General features: G+C 50.9%; 1 protein-coding gene across 2 annotated transcripts in view; it reads left to right on the top strand.

The window, feature by feature from the left end:
- Positions 1-14459, top strand: part of LOC142989989 (rho guanine nucleotide exchange factor 25-like) — a 28171-nt gene extending 13712 nt beyond the window's left edge. Inside the window, exons 2-16 of one of the 2 annotated variants that reach the window (XM_076139684.1) lie at positions 2583-2890; positions 3383-3493; positions 7206-7333; positions 7429-7495; positions 7800-7903; positions 8017-8086; positions 9616-9705; positions 10060-10152; positions 10552-10602; positions 10693-10770; positions 10913-11104; positions 11332-11512; positions 11807-12048; positions 12279-12413; positions 13986-14459. In XM_076139684.1, coding sequence (XP_075995799.1) covers positions 2583-2890; positions 3383-3493; positions 7206-7333; positions 7429-7495; positions 7800-7903; positions 8017-8086; positions 9616-9705; positions 10060-10152; positions 10552-10602; positions 10693-10770; positions 10913-11104; positions 11332-11512; positions 11807-12048; positions 12279-12413; positions 13986-14102 — 1967 coding nt within the window. In that variant the 3' untranslated portion in view covers positions 14103-14459. Of the gene's footprint in view, positions 1-2582; positions 2891-3382; positions 3494-7205; positions 7334-7428; positions 7496-7799; positions 7904-8016; positions 8087-9615; positions 9706-10059; positions 10153-10551; positions 10603-10692; positions 10771-10912; positions 11105-11331; positions 11513-11806; positions 12049-12278; positions 12414-13982 lie in introns of both variants that reach the window. The other variant, XM_076139683.1, reaches the window with a different exon arrangement.
- Positions 14460-14910: the final 451 nt, after the last annotated feature.

A 14910-nucleotide genomic window follows, 5' to 3' on the forward strand; every position in this document is an offset into this window, starting at 1 on the left:
ACAATATGCTCGCATTATCCAGATCAGGCCCGGGCCATCTTTCTTAGAAACGCCATTACGGAGCTGAACGCCCGTCGGCTGCCATCATCAATCAGACAGAGAGGCAGAGAGGCAGCGGGAAGCTTTTGGTTTGTTTTCCATTTTCCACAGCGTAGGTGCGTAATGGTATCAACTCATCTCATCTTGCAATTGGTGGGCAGAGTGGAGAGTGGAGGCTCATTCCTGTGTGTGTGTGTGTGTGTGTGTGTGTGTGTGGGAGCTCATCACATCCGTCTGTGCTGCCGTTTCCTCACTCTCAGCTTTTACAGACGACCCCTTTAATGGCTCCTATAAGGTTGTGTAACAAAGAGGCGATGCAATCTGGAAAGCTTTCCCGGGGTCAACGGAGGACGGAGGACGCTGACCCCCCCCCCCCCGGCCCCCCGGCCCCCCGCCAGCGAAAACCCACAGAGTTGCCATGGTGACGGACGCAAGAGTGACCATATCGCATTACAAAAACCAGTAAATTATATATAAACTGCAAATTATGAATCTGCACATTTTTGATGGAGACGGCGTCTCGTTCTGACTCACAGGTCAGGAACGCTTCACCTCCTCTCCCTGTTCCTCTCTCTCTCTCTCTCTCTCTCTCTCTCTCTCTCTCCATGCCGGATCCTCTGGGTGCTCGTCCCGCCTCAGGCCTCACTAAATACCGTCTGAGACGCCGTTTGATACGCGATCGTCCTCTCCTCCGTTCACACAGACCGAGGGCTCGAACTCAGGATGCTGCGTCTTTTTCATGTTGTCTCGCTGGCTACAGACCCATCCGGCGTTTGTTCCCAGTTTTCCTCCTTTCCCCCCTCTCTGCTCTCTGCTCCTTGCCTCTTCCCTGTGTTCAACTCCCCCTCCTCCCCCCGCCATCCTGCCAGACTCAGATCTCCTTACACTCCCCAGGTCTTTCATGTGGATGGAAAGGATGAGGAAATTGGCCACCCTGGGTCCACACACACACACACACACACACACACACACACACACACACACGGTTGATGCCAGTTAAATGTTGGGGGGAGACGAGCTGCAGAGAGATAATTGTGCAGACATAAAGTCGGTTTTTGTTGTAACTAATATCCCCAATCTGTGTTTCCCACCACAAATGTGTGTAGAGGAGGAAACAGAGAGATGTTTTGCTCCGTGGTTTTGGCTTTTGCGCAAATCCTGTGAATGACTTCTGCACAATGGCCAGTCGGGGGAGGGAGGGGGGGGAGGGTTTGTGCTTTGCTCATTGTCTGTAATTCGTACGCCCGCATCCGCAACTGCCTCTTTCTGTGGGAGATTGATTAATGGAATGGAACAAACATGGAGAAGCCTTTGATGTAAGGAGGCGTCCGTGCGGTCGGAGGTTCTGCTGTCCCGTTCTTCCTCTTCGTAAAGAATCAGCTCAGGGAAATTAGGTCAGTGTGGTCTCGTCGTACGGAACTCTTGTTTACATTCGAGCAGAGAGACTCTAAGTCGGCGCGGTGGAACATTAACGAGCGGCGGCAGGAAGGAGAGAGTGTTTCTCCATCTGTCGGAGAGTGTCGATCAAAGGTCAGAGGTCGAATCTGGGGCAGGAAGATGGATTGAGAGCGGGACAGAGCGGTGTTTACACGCGGTAGATAAGGACACCCCCCAGACGCACACGTAGAGGAAGAGCTTTTGTCAGGACTGAGGAAGAAGGTGCGGTTGGCTCGATGGGACAGGATGGGAATGGAGGACGCCGCAACAGAAACAAAACACAGCGAGCGAGACTCTCACCCCTCTGCAGAGGACCACAGTGGACATCCGGTCAGGACTAGGCCCCGCCTCCTCTACCCCCCACCAGGCTCATTTCCCATCCCATACCCCCCACATGACATCACTTAGCAACCGAGCGCTCTGTGCAGTCGTCGGAGGCTCGCTGTCACATGGCATCAAACGCCGGCCATCTTAACCCCCAGCTGTCTGTTCTGCATTACTCTGTGTGTGTGTGTGTGTGTGTGGACCATGTGACGCGATGCACAGCTCCAACATCAGGAAAAAACTAAACATAACAGAGTCCACTTGGAATAACTGGAAGAAGAACAACGAGTCTTTATGGAGCTGCACAGCTGTGTTTGAGGAGGAAGACTATTTATAAAGCCTCTTTATTTTGATTCTTCCTCTCCTCTCCTAGTGTGTTGACATATCGTCTGCTTTTATTCCTCCCCGACCTCCTCACACACACACACACACACACACACACACACACACACACACACACCACACTTTAACAGCATTCAGGTGTTGTTACCCATTAAAGAAAATTAGAATAATCTGTGTGAACTCTTGTTTTTCTGCTCGTGCTCTAATTGATGTATTGGCGGTGCAGGTCTGAGTTCAGAGAGGCAGATCGTCCGGATGTTCTCTGCACTTTGTCCCATTAAAGTCTGCTTCATCAGTTGTTTACTTCGCCACGATTTTCCCCTCAGACACTCGGTAATTTTCCAATAACCTGCCCCCTCTCTCTCTCTCCCTCTCTCCCTCTCTCTCTCCCTCTCTCCCTCTCTCCCTCTCTCTCTCCCTCTCTCGCTCTCTCTCTCCAGACTCGTACTCGGCAGCGGGCAGTGAAGGCAGCATCTCCACCTCTGTGGCCTCGCTGCCCCCGCAGGCGTCGGGCAGCTCGGCCCCCAGCTCCCCGAGCTCCAGACGCTCTGTGAGCACCCTGAAGAAGTGGCTGACCAACCCCGTCCGCAAACTCAGCGCCGGAGCCACGGCCAAAGGGGAGCGCCAGGTCCGCAAGCTGGAGGGAAAGCCTCCGTCTGTTCCATCCTACAGCCAGAGCCAGGAGCTGGGCAGCCCCCCGAGGCCCGACGAGCCTCTCACCATCCTGCCCGTCACACACAGGGAGCTGGTGAGACGGAGTTAGCACGTGTAGCGCTGTGAAGACGACACACTCGTTTTCACACGAGCTTAACAAACGGAGATGAACGCCTCATAAGTAAACTCACACGGCTCTGCATGAACCTGTTTCAAAGTCAAAGCAGCAGCGGTCCTGTATCAATACAACCTACAGCCAAAACCTGAGCGCAGGTTGTTGACAGGAGGTGGCTTAGGAATATTTGTACTGAAACGGTCGATGTGCTGCTGATGAAGCAACATGGAGGCTGATGTTCAATAACGCTGCCGCCATGACGACTGACTCATTCATGCTCTCTGTAGTGCTCAGCTGTGTGTGTGTGTGTGTGTGTGGGTGTGTGTGTGTGTGTGTGTGTGTGTGTGTGTGTGGGTGTGCGTGTGTGTGTGTGCCATAATGCATAAGAATGATTGGAAGACTTGGCATCGTGTTTGATTTGTGTTACTCTGACACCGTGTACATGTGTGTGTGTGTGTGTGTGTGTTCCAGGAGTGGAAAGACGGCCTGGCCAGCCCTGAGGATCTGTCCCCGGCTACACTTCAGTCCCCCACCTACATCACAGACTCCCTGATGGGCTGCACCTCGCTGCCTCACACACAGGTCGGTCCACGCTACTTTACCTCGTCACACACACACACACACACGAACCGGCAACAAGCCGAACTGCTCGTTTTGGAACAGATTAGTGTGACACAGCCAGAATGGCAGAAAATGAGGGGCGCTGAGTCTTTATGGAGGCGCTGAGCGATGAAGAGAGCGGAGCTGAGAGGAATAAAATCCGTCGCTGATTAATTTTAGATTGGGTTTGCGACTGATGATCCCTCAGAGGAGCAGCGGTGATATTCTCAGCCTGGCGGGGAGGTGACATCACTGTGTTCCCTCTGACTAACTCTGCCCCGCTGACTGAGCTTCACCAGCCAGCCAAACAAACACAAAGATGCAACCGTACACTCAAACACACACATACACACACACATTAGGGCTGCAACATTCCGTCAACATGATAGAAGGCGATTAGAAGAGTTTCATTAATAACATATAACCTTTTTTTCGTATTTTCACAATCACACACTCAAAATGAAAAATAAGAAATAGAGATAACACACACAGATCTGCTTGAACATTTCATATTTTATATTCATTTTCTTAGACAAAGACTGTATTGTTGACTTTCTTAATTTAATAATACCACATTTAAATATTGCAATTCAATTTAGTATTGCAGCCTTAATATGTATTCAGCACACACACACACACACACACACACACACACACACACACACACACACACACACACACACACACACACGAGGCATACAAACGAGCCGAGACGAATGCAGGTTCCTGTCGGGGAGCAGATCAATGGCGTGAGGGACCAGAGGGCAGGAGCTCCACAGCCACCTGTGTGATGGATGACATCACATTCAACATGTTCCAAGAAGACACACGCCTGGAGACAAATAGGAAACGGCGGCGTGGCAGATGTGATGAAAGACGACGCGGCTTCTGCGAGCGCACAAAAGAACTCAATGTCCACACATGCTTTCATTTCTCCATTCAAACATTTGGAGACGGTCGCTCGTGGCGCAGGAAAAAGTCTCCAGTCGTGTGTTCAGGGCTTCCTTATGTGGGCAAGTGTGGAGTTTGTTGTCGATATGTTTGAGAAACAATATCCAGGTTTGAAGCGGAGCGATGGAGTCGTCCCCAGAGTGGAAACTCAAAAGGCAGAGAGCCGGAATCCTGATTTCACTGTGAGCAGCACATCAAGAGACATTAAGACCATTACATCACACAGATGAGGTCAACACTTTGGTGTTTTTACTGCCAATGTTTGAGAGAGACAGAGAGAGAGAGAGAGAGAGAGAGAGAGAAGGAGAGAGAGAGGGAGAGAGGGAGTGAGAGAGTGAGAGAGAAGGGAAGGGTGAGAGAGAGAGAAGGAGAGAGAGAGGGAGTGAGAGAGTGAGAGAGTGAGAGAGAAGGGAAGGGTGAGAGAGAGAGACAGAATGACAGAGAGAGACAGAAAGGGAGGGAGAGAGAGAGAGAGAGAGAGAGAGAGAGAGAGAGAGACAGAGACAGAGAGAGAGACAGGGGAACAGAGAGAGACAGAAAGGGAGGGAGAGAGAGAGAGCAAGAGAGAGAAAGAGAGAGACACAGCTGAGTCTGGATTCTCCTCTCGTTTCCAACAAATTAATATTGTTTATTGATCGCTGGACGCTTGTTGTAATCACATGCCAGCCGCTAGACAAGCTGTGGCGTCGCTAAACGAGCCAGAGCTGCGCATCACAATATTTATTTTAGAAAAAGAAGCGTCTCAGGAAGTCTAGTTAGTGTCGTTAGTGACAGAGTTAGTGTCGTTGGTAACAGTGAGTGAGAGCAGTGTGTGAGGAGGAAAGGGGGGGGGGCCGGCTGCTCCATCCTAACCCCCCTCCCCCCCTCTCGTCTGTCTGCGTGTGGCATTCAAGTTCACTCTCAGGAGTCGTGACTTCACACAATAACATGCTGTATATTTCATTTGTGCTGCCGTGCGAGGGTTAATGAGGCGTGACGCTTCACTTTTTCTTTGAATTATACATGGATCAGGGGAAAAAAAACAAGTGAGAAACCCTGGATGTTTATTCACGTTTGTTCTGTCTCGCTCACGACTCAGAGATCAGATCTTCATCACACGCTCCTGAGACTTCCTGTAGGCGGCGCTGTAGAACAGTGACACATTAAGCCTCCCTGTTACTATGATGGGGTCTCATACAGTCCTGGTTGGTGAGGATCTGTTTGACACAAAGGGGTCACAGAGAATAACTACAGTGAAGACCAGGTTACAGCTGAAGAAGAGGAAGATGTCTGTCCTTCACGCTGAGGCTGTGGTCTTCTTCACGTCAACAAACCGAGCGTGAGCCCACCTTCTGTAAAGACTCTAGTCAGCGTTGACGTTTAGCTTCTGGGTCGAAAGCCAAACATACAACAGAGGAGGAGGAGGAGGAGGAAGGAGGAAGAGGTGGAGAAGGAGGAGGAGGAGGAGGAAGAGGGAATTTTTCCTGTGGGCTTTGCCACAGCACATCTGGAAGTGATCAGGGAGGCAGGGAGACCTGTCAGCCAGGCTGGAGCGCTCCAGGCAGGGCAAGGAGAGCTGGGGGAGAGGGGCTCTTTACGGAGGTCTCTCCGCACTGTCTGTCTGCCTGTCTCTCTCTCTCTCTCTCTGTCCTCCTCTCTACCAAGACAAAACAGAAAGGCTCACTGTTTGAAGACGCTGGCAACAAATCCATCAGCGGGTAAACAAACAGGCCAGAGGACTGGAGGAGGTGGAAAGGAGAGAAGAAAAAAGTCCTGTCCTCTCTCCATGTTTCTCTCCATCTATTTATCCCTCTATCACTCTGCTCGCCAGTCTGAGGGATTAGTTACATGTGGCCTGTCTGGTGTGTGTTTGTGTGTGTGTGTGTGTGTTTCTAAGGTGGGGAGCTTTTGTGTGGGGACGCAGGGGATTTAGGTGAGGACAGACGGCTGCACCCACGCGTTGACACAGATGAGGAAGAATGAAGAAGGCCAAACAGAAACAAACCAAGGAGCACAATGCGTCTAAAAATAGAGACTTTCTTAAATAACCTCCAGCGTGTTGTCGCCGTGTGGAGGGGCAGAGGTGCAGAGCCACTCAGAGAAGTGGGCTACACACACACACACACACACACACACAGGGGGGAGTGGGTGAGTCCACTCTGGGGCTTTGTTGTGACGAGTACAATGACTGTGTGTGTTTGCACCAGGAGGCCCGGGGGAAACCAGATCAATGGCAGGAAAACACGTGAATGACAGGTCATGTATGTAACACGCTAAACACAGTCCGTTGGATCAGAGGGACCCCGTGTTTGATCCCGTGTGGACGCTCAGAGTGTTTAGGCGGTACGAGGAACGCGTTGACAAATGTGGTTTGATCCCCGGGGCGGAGAATATTTCATTTGATTTACTCGTTCAAGTGCACAATAACTAATTTCCTGTTCCTCTGAAGCCGTTGCTGGGTGGAAGTCGTCACCTAAAGCCTCAGACGTCTCCTTCCCTCTCTCTAACTCCTCCTCTCTGTCGCTTTGTCTCTCCATCCGTCCGTGACTGATGCGGACGACACGGATCATTAACGGTGACAATCTCAATCCGATCTCCTTATCACTCCATCTCCGCTCCTCCTGTCTCTCCCCTCTCTCTCTTCCTGATCACCCTGGCAACCGGCATCATTGTCATCTCTCCCGCACTCCCTTTATCTCCCCCCTCGCCGTATCCCCGCATGATCCGCGTACTGACCTCCTACCTCTCTGCCCGTCTCCCTCAGGACACTCAGTCCACCGACGTCCTGCCTGACGACAGCAGCTCCGTCTTGATGGACGACACGTCCAGCCAATCGTCCGCCGGAGCCGCCGACACTGAGGAGGAGAGGAACAGCGCCTTAGAGAAAAGCCTGTACGTTTTTCCCCAATGTAGAGTTCCTTACATGTCAGTGTATCTGCCCCACGTTCCCCGCCCTGCAGCTCAAAGCGTCCTCTGTCCTCCTGCAGGTACGTCCTGAAGGAACTCATCGAGACGGAGAAGTACTACGTGGTAGACCTGGGGCTCATCGTGGAGGTAAACACCAGGCCTACATCCTCATCATCACACTACCTCCACCTTCCTCCTCACCCCCGACACCTCCAGGCTTAAGCAGACGTTTATAAACTCTCAGCTTTAATAGATCTATGCAGCGTGTCAGTGTGCAGCCTTAAATAGCTGCAGAGGTTCAGGTTCTGAGCTGAATTCTCCTCCTGTGAAGGTGAATGAAGGCTCAGTAAAAGCTGAGGTGTGATAGCTGCTATATTCACAGGTGTGATCAGAGCAGGAGTGTTGTTTTGAGGCGTGAACACGGAGCTGTGGCTGTGTTGTTCCCTCACAGGGCTACATGAACACCATGAGCACCAGAGGAGTCCCAGAGGACATGAAGGGACGAGACAAGATCGTCTTTGGGAACATTCACCAAATCTTTGACTGGCATAAAGAGTAAGACCCCCAGTGTGCAGGAGACACGTCTGACTGTCCTCCTTCATATGTGCATGCCTGACGCGTGTGTGTGTGTGTGTGTGTGTGTGTGTGTGTGTTTGTTTTCTTTGTAGCTACTTCCTGGGAGAGCTGGAGAAGTGCTTGGCAGAGCCGGAGAGACTGGCTCAGCTCTTCATCAAACATGTGAGTGTGACTACACACACACACACACACACACACACACACACACACACACACACACACTCGTTCCACTTGCAGGGCCTGGGTGTGTTTCCTTGTGCTGTTTTTGTGAGACGGTAAATAGAGCTGAGAAAACATGCAGAGCTCATGTTTACCCTAGAAACTCTCTCTCTCTCTCTCTCAATGTGTGTGTGTGTGTGTTCCTCTCGCTCTCACCCCCAAAAGACTTCCCTTCCACTTCCTTGTTATTAATACGTCTCGGTCCAGGCGGTGTTTTCACAGTGCGCACTCTCACACACACACACACACACACACACACACACACACACACACACACACACACACACACACACACACACACTGACCTCCAGTCTGGACCGGTCAGGAAACGACAGGAAACAACATCCAGAAAAGACAACATGTATAGGAGCCAAACCAGCCCAGCGACTTTGATACCGGCGCTTTCTTCCACCCAAAATGGCCGCCCGCCTCTTCCTCCGCATCCTGGCTCAGGCCGAAGCTGTGCGACGTCTGCAGGAAAGATACGCAGCAAAGCGTATTGTCTTTAGAACAGAATAATAGAGCCGGAGTGCTTAATAGAGTCACAGAGCAGCAGAGTCAGAGTCGTGTGTGTGTGTGTGTGTGTGTGTGTGTGTGTGTTAAGTGGTGGCACATGCAGGCTGACGGCTTTTTCTTCTTGTCTGAAGATAATGGAGTTAAGCGTCTGTGCGTCTCTCCTTTGCCCCACACTCTCTCTCTCTCTCTCTCTGTACCTCCTTAAGCAATCTAATAAGGCCGAGCCCACAGGATGATCAACTTAAAGAGCCCGGGGGGGGAAGAGAGCAACCGGTAACTAAATCTAAACGCCGTGTTAAACTGTGAAAACAAGCAGGCAGCAGAAAGAGCGCTTAATGAAAAGCAGAACCGCACGAGACGGATCCACTTTTAAAAAAGGCTGTACGCAACACGTGGAAGAGGAAGAACGCGCCGTGCAGGAGGCCGGAGGAAGAGGAGTCAACATGAGAGCGTCCCTCATGTTCTCCACACACACACACACACACCCTCCAGGCATCGCCTCCATATGCAGGTGCAGCGGCTCAGTGGTCTCTAGGTTACAGAGCCATGCGCCCCCCCGCCCCCGTTGCTAGGCGCAGGCTCTAAAAGGCTCTGGTTACACGGCGAGGTAACCCGGGTGAATTATACATAACCTGATGCTCATCCGCACGTAACTTCATTACGGCTCCCAGGTCTGACACATCTGCACTCCGCTGTCAATTAGTCACGGCGGCGGGAACCCTAACCAGGCGGCGCCGGCTTCAAAGGCCTCTCGCTGCCAACGCCGCTTCGTTAATGCGCCTTCTCTCGCTCGCCGCTCTTCATCCTCAACAGCGACCGCAGACGATTGCACATTGGTTTCTCTCATTTCTGCTTAAATCCGGGGACTTAAAGCTTCATTTCCTCTCCTTGTGTGGATGAATCAGCAGTAATGTGTGTGTGTGTGTGTGTGTGTGTTTGTGTTTGTTGTGATGCAGGAGCGGCGTCTGCACATGTATGTGGTGTACTGTCAGAACAAGCCCAAGTCGGAGCACATCGTCTCAGAGTACATCGAGACCTACTTTGAGGTGAGTATCTCTCATCACACACACACACACACACACTTACACAGCTAGTGTACACAGTCACCTGCTACACCCGCCTGCAGGTAATAAGCCACTCAGTATGCATGAATGTGCTATAGCATACATCACACACACACACACACACACACACACACACACACACACCGCCCGGCTGCCATCTATAATTTAAATGGCTTCCTCTCCACACAGGACAGATTGACATGTAACCTCTGTTAAACGCGGCCACGTCGAGCGATTAGATGCTTTATGCTGCACAATAAAGGTTGTGTATCCTGTGTGCGACGCGCTGTTGTTGATGTTGTTGTTGTTGTTGTTGATGTCCGTGTGCGCTGTCAGGAGCTGAGGCAGCAGCTGGGCCACAGGCTGCAGCTCAATGACCTGCTCATCAAACCTGTCCAGAGGATCATGAAGTACCAGCTGCTGCTCAAGGTGAACAGCAGGGCACACACACACACACACACACGGAGACACACACACACACAGGGACACGGAGGTGACACACAGAAGCGTCAGTCACACACGCAAACACCGGTCTGAGCTCAGCATCTGTCCAGCCACGAGTCTTCCGGGTCAACAGCAGATGACGCAGACGGCACTGCAGCGATGTCATCTCACGCACGTCTCCACACTTTAAAGGCTCAAATCTGTGGAAATAAACATAAAAAGCGTTTGAAGTCGATCATAAACTGACATCCCGCGTATAAAACTACCTTTGGCAATCAGATGAATGGGGCTCAGAATCCATAAATGCTCCTCCAGATGTCCTCACCTTGCTCTGAGTGCTAAACCTGGAGCGCTCCGGTGACCACGCTGTGTTTATTTGAACAGGACTTCCTCAAGTATTACACCAAGGCTGGGATGGACACGGAGGAGCTGGAGGTGGGTCTTCACATGCATAAACACACACATTTTATTCTGAAGTCTCTGTGGTTAATAAACTAACACCCTGGGCTCTCCTGGCTGTGACAGAAAGCGGTGGAGGTGATGTGCTTCGTGCCAAAACGCTGCAACGACATGATGAACGTGGGCCGGCTACAAGGCTTCGAGGTAAGGCTGCGGAATTCAGGGCCCCGGTCTTCAAAACACTTCTGCTGCCAGCTATTCAGGCGGCGAAAAGCCACAGTGTAACCGCTTCCTCTGTTTTGTTGTTCTTTGTCTTTGTGTCTGCCTGGCTGCCTGCCGTAACCAGGGGAAGATCACAGCCCAGGGCAAGCTGCTCCAGCAGGACACCTTCACCGTGAGCGAGCAGGACACCGGCTTCCTGTCCCGGGCCAAGGAGCGGCGGATCTTCCTGTTCGAGCAGCTGGTCATCTTCAGCGAGCCCATCGACAGGAAGAAGGGCTTCTCTCTCCCGGGGTACACCTTTAAAAGCAGCATCAAGGTGGGACGCCCTGAACTCTTTCTGGTTTCTGTTCTGCAGAATACTGAGAAGTTACTCCCAAGTCTGAGTTACGCGAGGAATTCACACCACGTCTTATCAGAATCAGGCCCGTTACATAATCTCATGGCAGGCGCTGGAGAGTTTTAGAGGCTTGCGAGTGTTGATGTGTTTAACAAGCCGCCCTCCCTCCTCACACCTGCTAGTCAGATGTTTGCCTGCTGTTCCAGGTGAGCTGCCTGGGGGTGGAGCCTAACGCCGAGGCGGAAGAAGGACGCTTCGTGTTGACGTCGCGCAACCCCGACGGCAGCGTGGTGCGGTACCAGCTGCAGGCCTCCTCCCCCGAGACGGGCCGGGCCTGGGTCAACGACGTGGTGCAGATCTTAGAAAGCCAGCGGAACTTCCTCAACGGTGAGAGACGAGCGGAGACAGACTGGATCTGATGTCTCTTTTGGACCTTTGTGTCCTTTAGGGCTGCAGTATGAACCTTTATGCACGTCTAAGTTCTGACTATTCATCATTACATCATCACATTCAAAGCTTTCGAGGTAAAAGCCAGAGATGCATTAGGTAATATATAACCAGCAGGGGGCAGATGAACAGACTTAACACTGAATTAACACTAAATCAGAATAATTAAGCACTTCAGTGGGAATGATTACCAGAACTTGACACGACTGGTCCAAGCTCCTTCCTGTCTTGCAGCTCTCCAGTCTCCTATCGAGTACCAGCGGCGAGAGGGCAAGTCCAACAGCCTGGGCCGCTGCATGAGGCCTCCTCTGTCTGCCACCAGCGCCCTGCGGCCGCACTCCTCCGCCTCCATCGACCGCCACAAGCTGCCCTCCCTGCACTCTCACAACACCTCCCTGCCCGCCCTCTACCTGCCCAGCCAGGGACACAGCCGGGGACACAGCCGGGGGCCCAGCGAGACCGACTCGCTGCAAGACGTAGGTCTCACACACCCCCCCTCCCTCTCCTCCTCTGTCTCTGTCTCTGAACCCAGTCTGTCTCCTGCAAACACACACAAAGCGCTGCCAGGCTCACACGCCGCTTCAGTTGGACTCGACTGGCAAAGAAACAAAATAAAAGACGCAGCGATAATAACAGGAAATGAGATTGTGTGCACGCTTGACACTGTGGGCGAGTGAACTCCGGTGCTTGTTGTTTGCGTCTGCAGGCCTCTGTGGTCCAGCCCAACCCTGCTGCTGCTGCTGACACCAACGCCACTTCTCCCTCTCACATTCAACTGGCTTTCATTGATCAAGCAAACAGTCCAGCTGTGTCCAATGGGCTGTACACACACGGTGCACAGGTAGGGTGTATGCATGCATGCTCACACACAGGTACGGTGTGTACGGGGGGCTTGTATAATGTGTAATGTAATGATTGTGTACATGTCTCCACACTGAGCTCCAGGTTGTCTAGCAGCCATCATTTCTCAGCAGCATTTAGAGGGTTAATGGCAAAACAAGCCAAGAGGAGCGGAGCAGCGGGGGAATAAAGAGCTATTGTAGAATCGCAAACTATGCCATTAATGTTAATTAAAAGATGAAAGACTTTTGGAAATGGAAAGCAGTTATCTATCTACACACACACACACACACACTGACAGGCTGTGTTCAGTCAGAAGAAGAGTTACTTCTCCCCCTATTGGAGGAGAGAGAGAATCAGAATATTGTGTGTGAGTGTGTGAGGGGCCGTTCAGAGGAATTCAACCATGTCAGTAATAAAGCAGAAACTCCACCTGCAGCTCAAACATGAGGTCCAGTCCCGCCTCACCCCTCTGTTCCTGGGCATCAGATCCCTATTAGCTCTGTCTCTCTCTCTCCCTCTGTCATCGGGTCGGGCTCTGGCTCTCAGCCGCTGGTTGTTGTTGTTCTCCACCTCTCTCTTTGTTGACCCAGACTGGACAGACCTGGTCCATAACAAACAGGAAACTGGCTGAGTCACACGAGGAAGTCCCAGAGAGACGCCTAGCTACAGCAGACTGTTCTCTCTTCTCACCACCGCCTCTACGCTGGGCAGCTTCTGACTGAACACTTCTGATTTACTCACTTTGATTTCTTCAAATGTGGAGAACTTTTATCCATAAGGCCTCATAATTTAAGTGACATAAAACATGTGAAAGGGAACGATTCTAATGAAGTAAATGTCTTGATGTGTCTGCATGTACCGGAGAGAAGCCACACCCCTCTGCTTGAGCCACAACATAGCATAATATATACACTATTTCATATACGTATAAATTAATGTAGGTTACAGTCAGAGTAACAATTGTGAAATCTATCATTTTTTAAATATTTGAATAATTAATTACATATAAATTAATTATAAATAATATACAATAATAAAAAAAAAGTGTGAAGATTATTAAAAAATGGGTGAAAAATATTTTTAAAAAGTTACATTAAATTAAATAGAATAAAAAAGGTAAATTCATTTTTTTTAGAATGAAGTAATTTGTCACAAAGCAACAGTGTGACGTCAGAGAGACTCGTTGTACTTTCAGATTTTAAAACCAAAGCAGCTGTTTGATTACATTACGATCATTTGGCAGACGCTTTTATCCAAAGCGACTTACATTACATTACCACCCTTCGCAGAGGGGGGAGCAATTGAGGGTTCGGTGCCTTGCTCAGGGGCACCTCGGCAGGGACTCGAACCGGCAACCCTCCGGTTCCCAAACGCAAGCTCTACCCACTGAGCTACTGCCTCCCTTTGATCACATCAGCAGATAAATAAATACAAAATAAATTACAAGAATTGAAAGAAAGCAGAACTATAATGTTGAATATCTTGAATATGAGAATATGAGTGATGCTTTGTAACATTCTGTTGATGTTTACTGTGAGGTCATCCCTGCTCCTCCCTCTCTCCCCAGCAGAGAGCAGCAGACGGCAGCCGCAGGGGTCAGGCTCCTGATGCAGGAAGCCACGCCCCCTGTCCCTCAGCTGGCCGCCGTCCCAGTAACCTGACCCAGCTGGCTGAGGACGACCTATGAACACTGACACCTTCTCTCTCCTGGGCCAGGAGATCAGCATCTACGTAACCCCACGGCGAGGACAGGAGACGGGACGGGAAGGCTGGTCTCCTGTCTCCGTCTCGCTCGTCAGTCTGGACCTTCGCCTGGTTCGGTTCAGATTCTCTTGAGGACAATGAAGGAATAACGGGCCGCAGGTATAAAGCGACTCGTCTGTCTCCCGCCCCTCAGCGGGAGGGGACGAGCCTCGGCCACCGCCAATGTACAGGAACAGCTGGGATGTTACTTAGGCCAGAGCAGAGCAACAGACCACTTCTGTTTTTATACTTTAGTTTGGAGAGTTTGTTTATCTTAGTGGTTTCTCTCACAAAGGGCGAGGGGGGGGGGAAGAAGAAGAAGAAGAAGAAGAAGAAGAAGAAGAAGAAGAAGAAGAAGAAGAAGAAGAAGAAGAAAATCCATTCCTGATTGGGGCGGTCACTGGAGTAATGTGTGTGTGTGTGTGTGTGTGTTTGAATGCCAATGTTGCTGCAATGTATGGATGCATGCGAGTGTGTGAGACTGAACACTCTCTCTCATACACACACCCCTGATAGATGTTCTTATTAAAGCTGTCTGCTCTGTCTGCTCCCCCCCCCTATGCCTGGTTGGACTTCCTGTTGCCACCTTTGTGAAGACAGACGCGCTGATCCATTCTGTCACTCCCCTGCTGGCGGTTGCATTTGCTGTTAACGTAGACAAAAATTGTGAAAGGCAGAACATTTGATGTGAACATGAACACAAGGCCGGGACTCAAACGAAAGCTCAGAACTCACAGCACACACAGAGAGAG

This window comes from Genypterus blacodes, unplaced genomic scaffold (genome assembly GCF_046128005.1).
Source record: "Genypterus blacodes isolate CSIRO-AG114 ecotype Tasmania unplaced genomic scaffold, CSIRO-AGI_Gbla_v1 ptg000440l_1, whole genome shotgun sequence".
Lineage (NCBI taxonomy): Eukaryota > Metazoa > Chordata > Actinopteri > Ophidiiformes > Ophidiidae > Genypterus > Genypterus blacodes.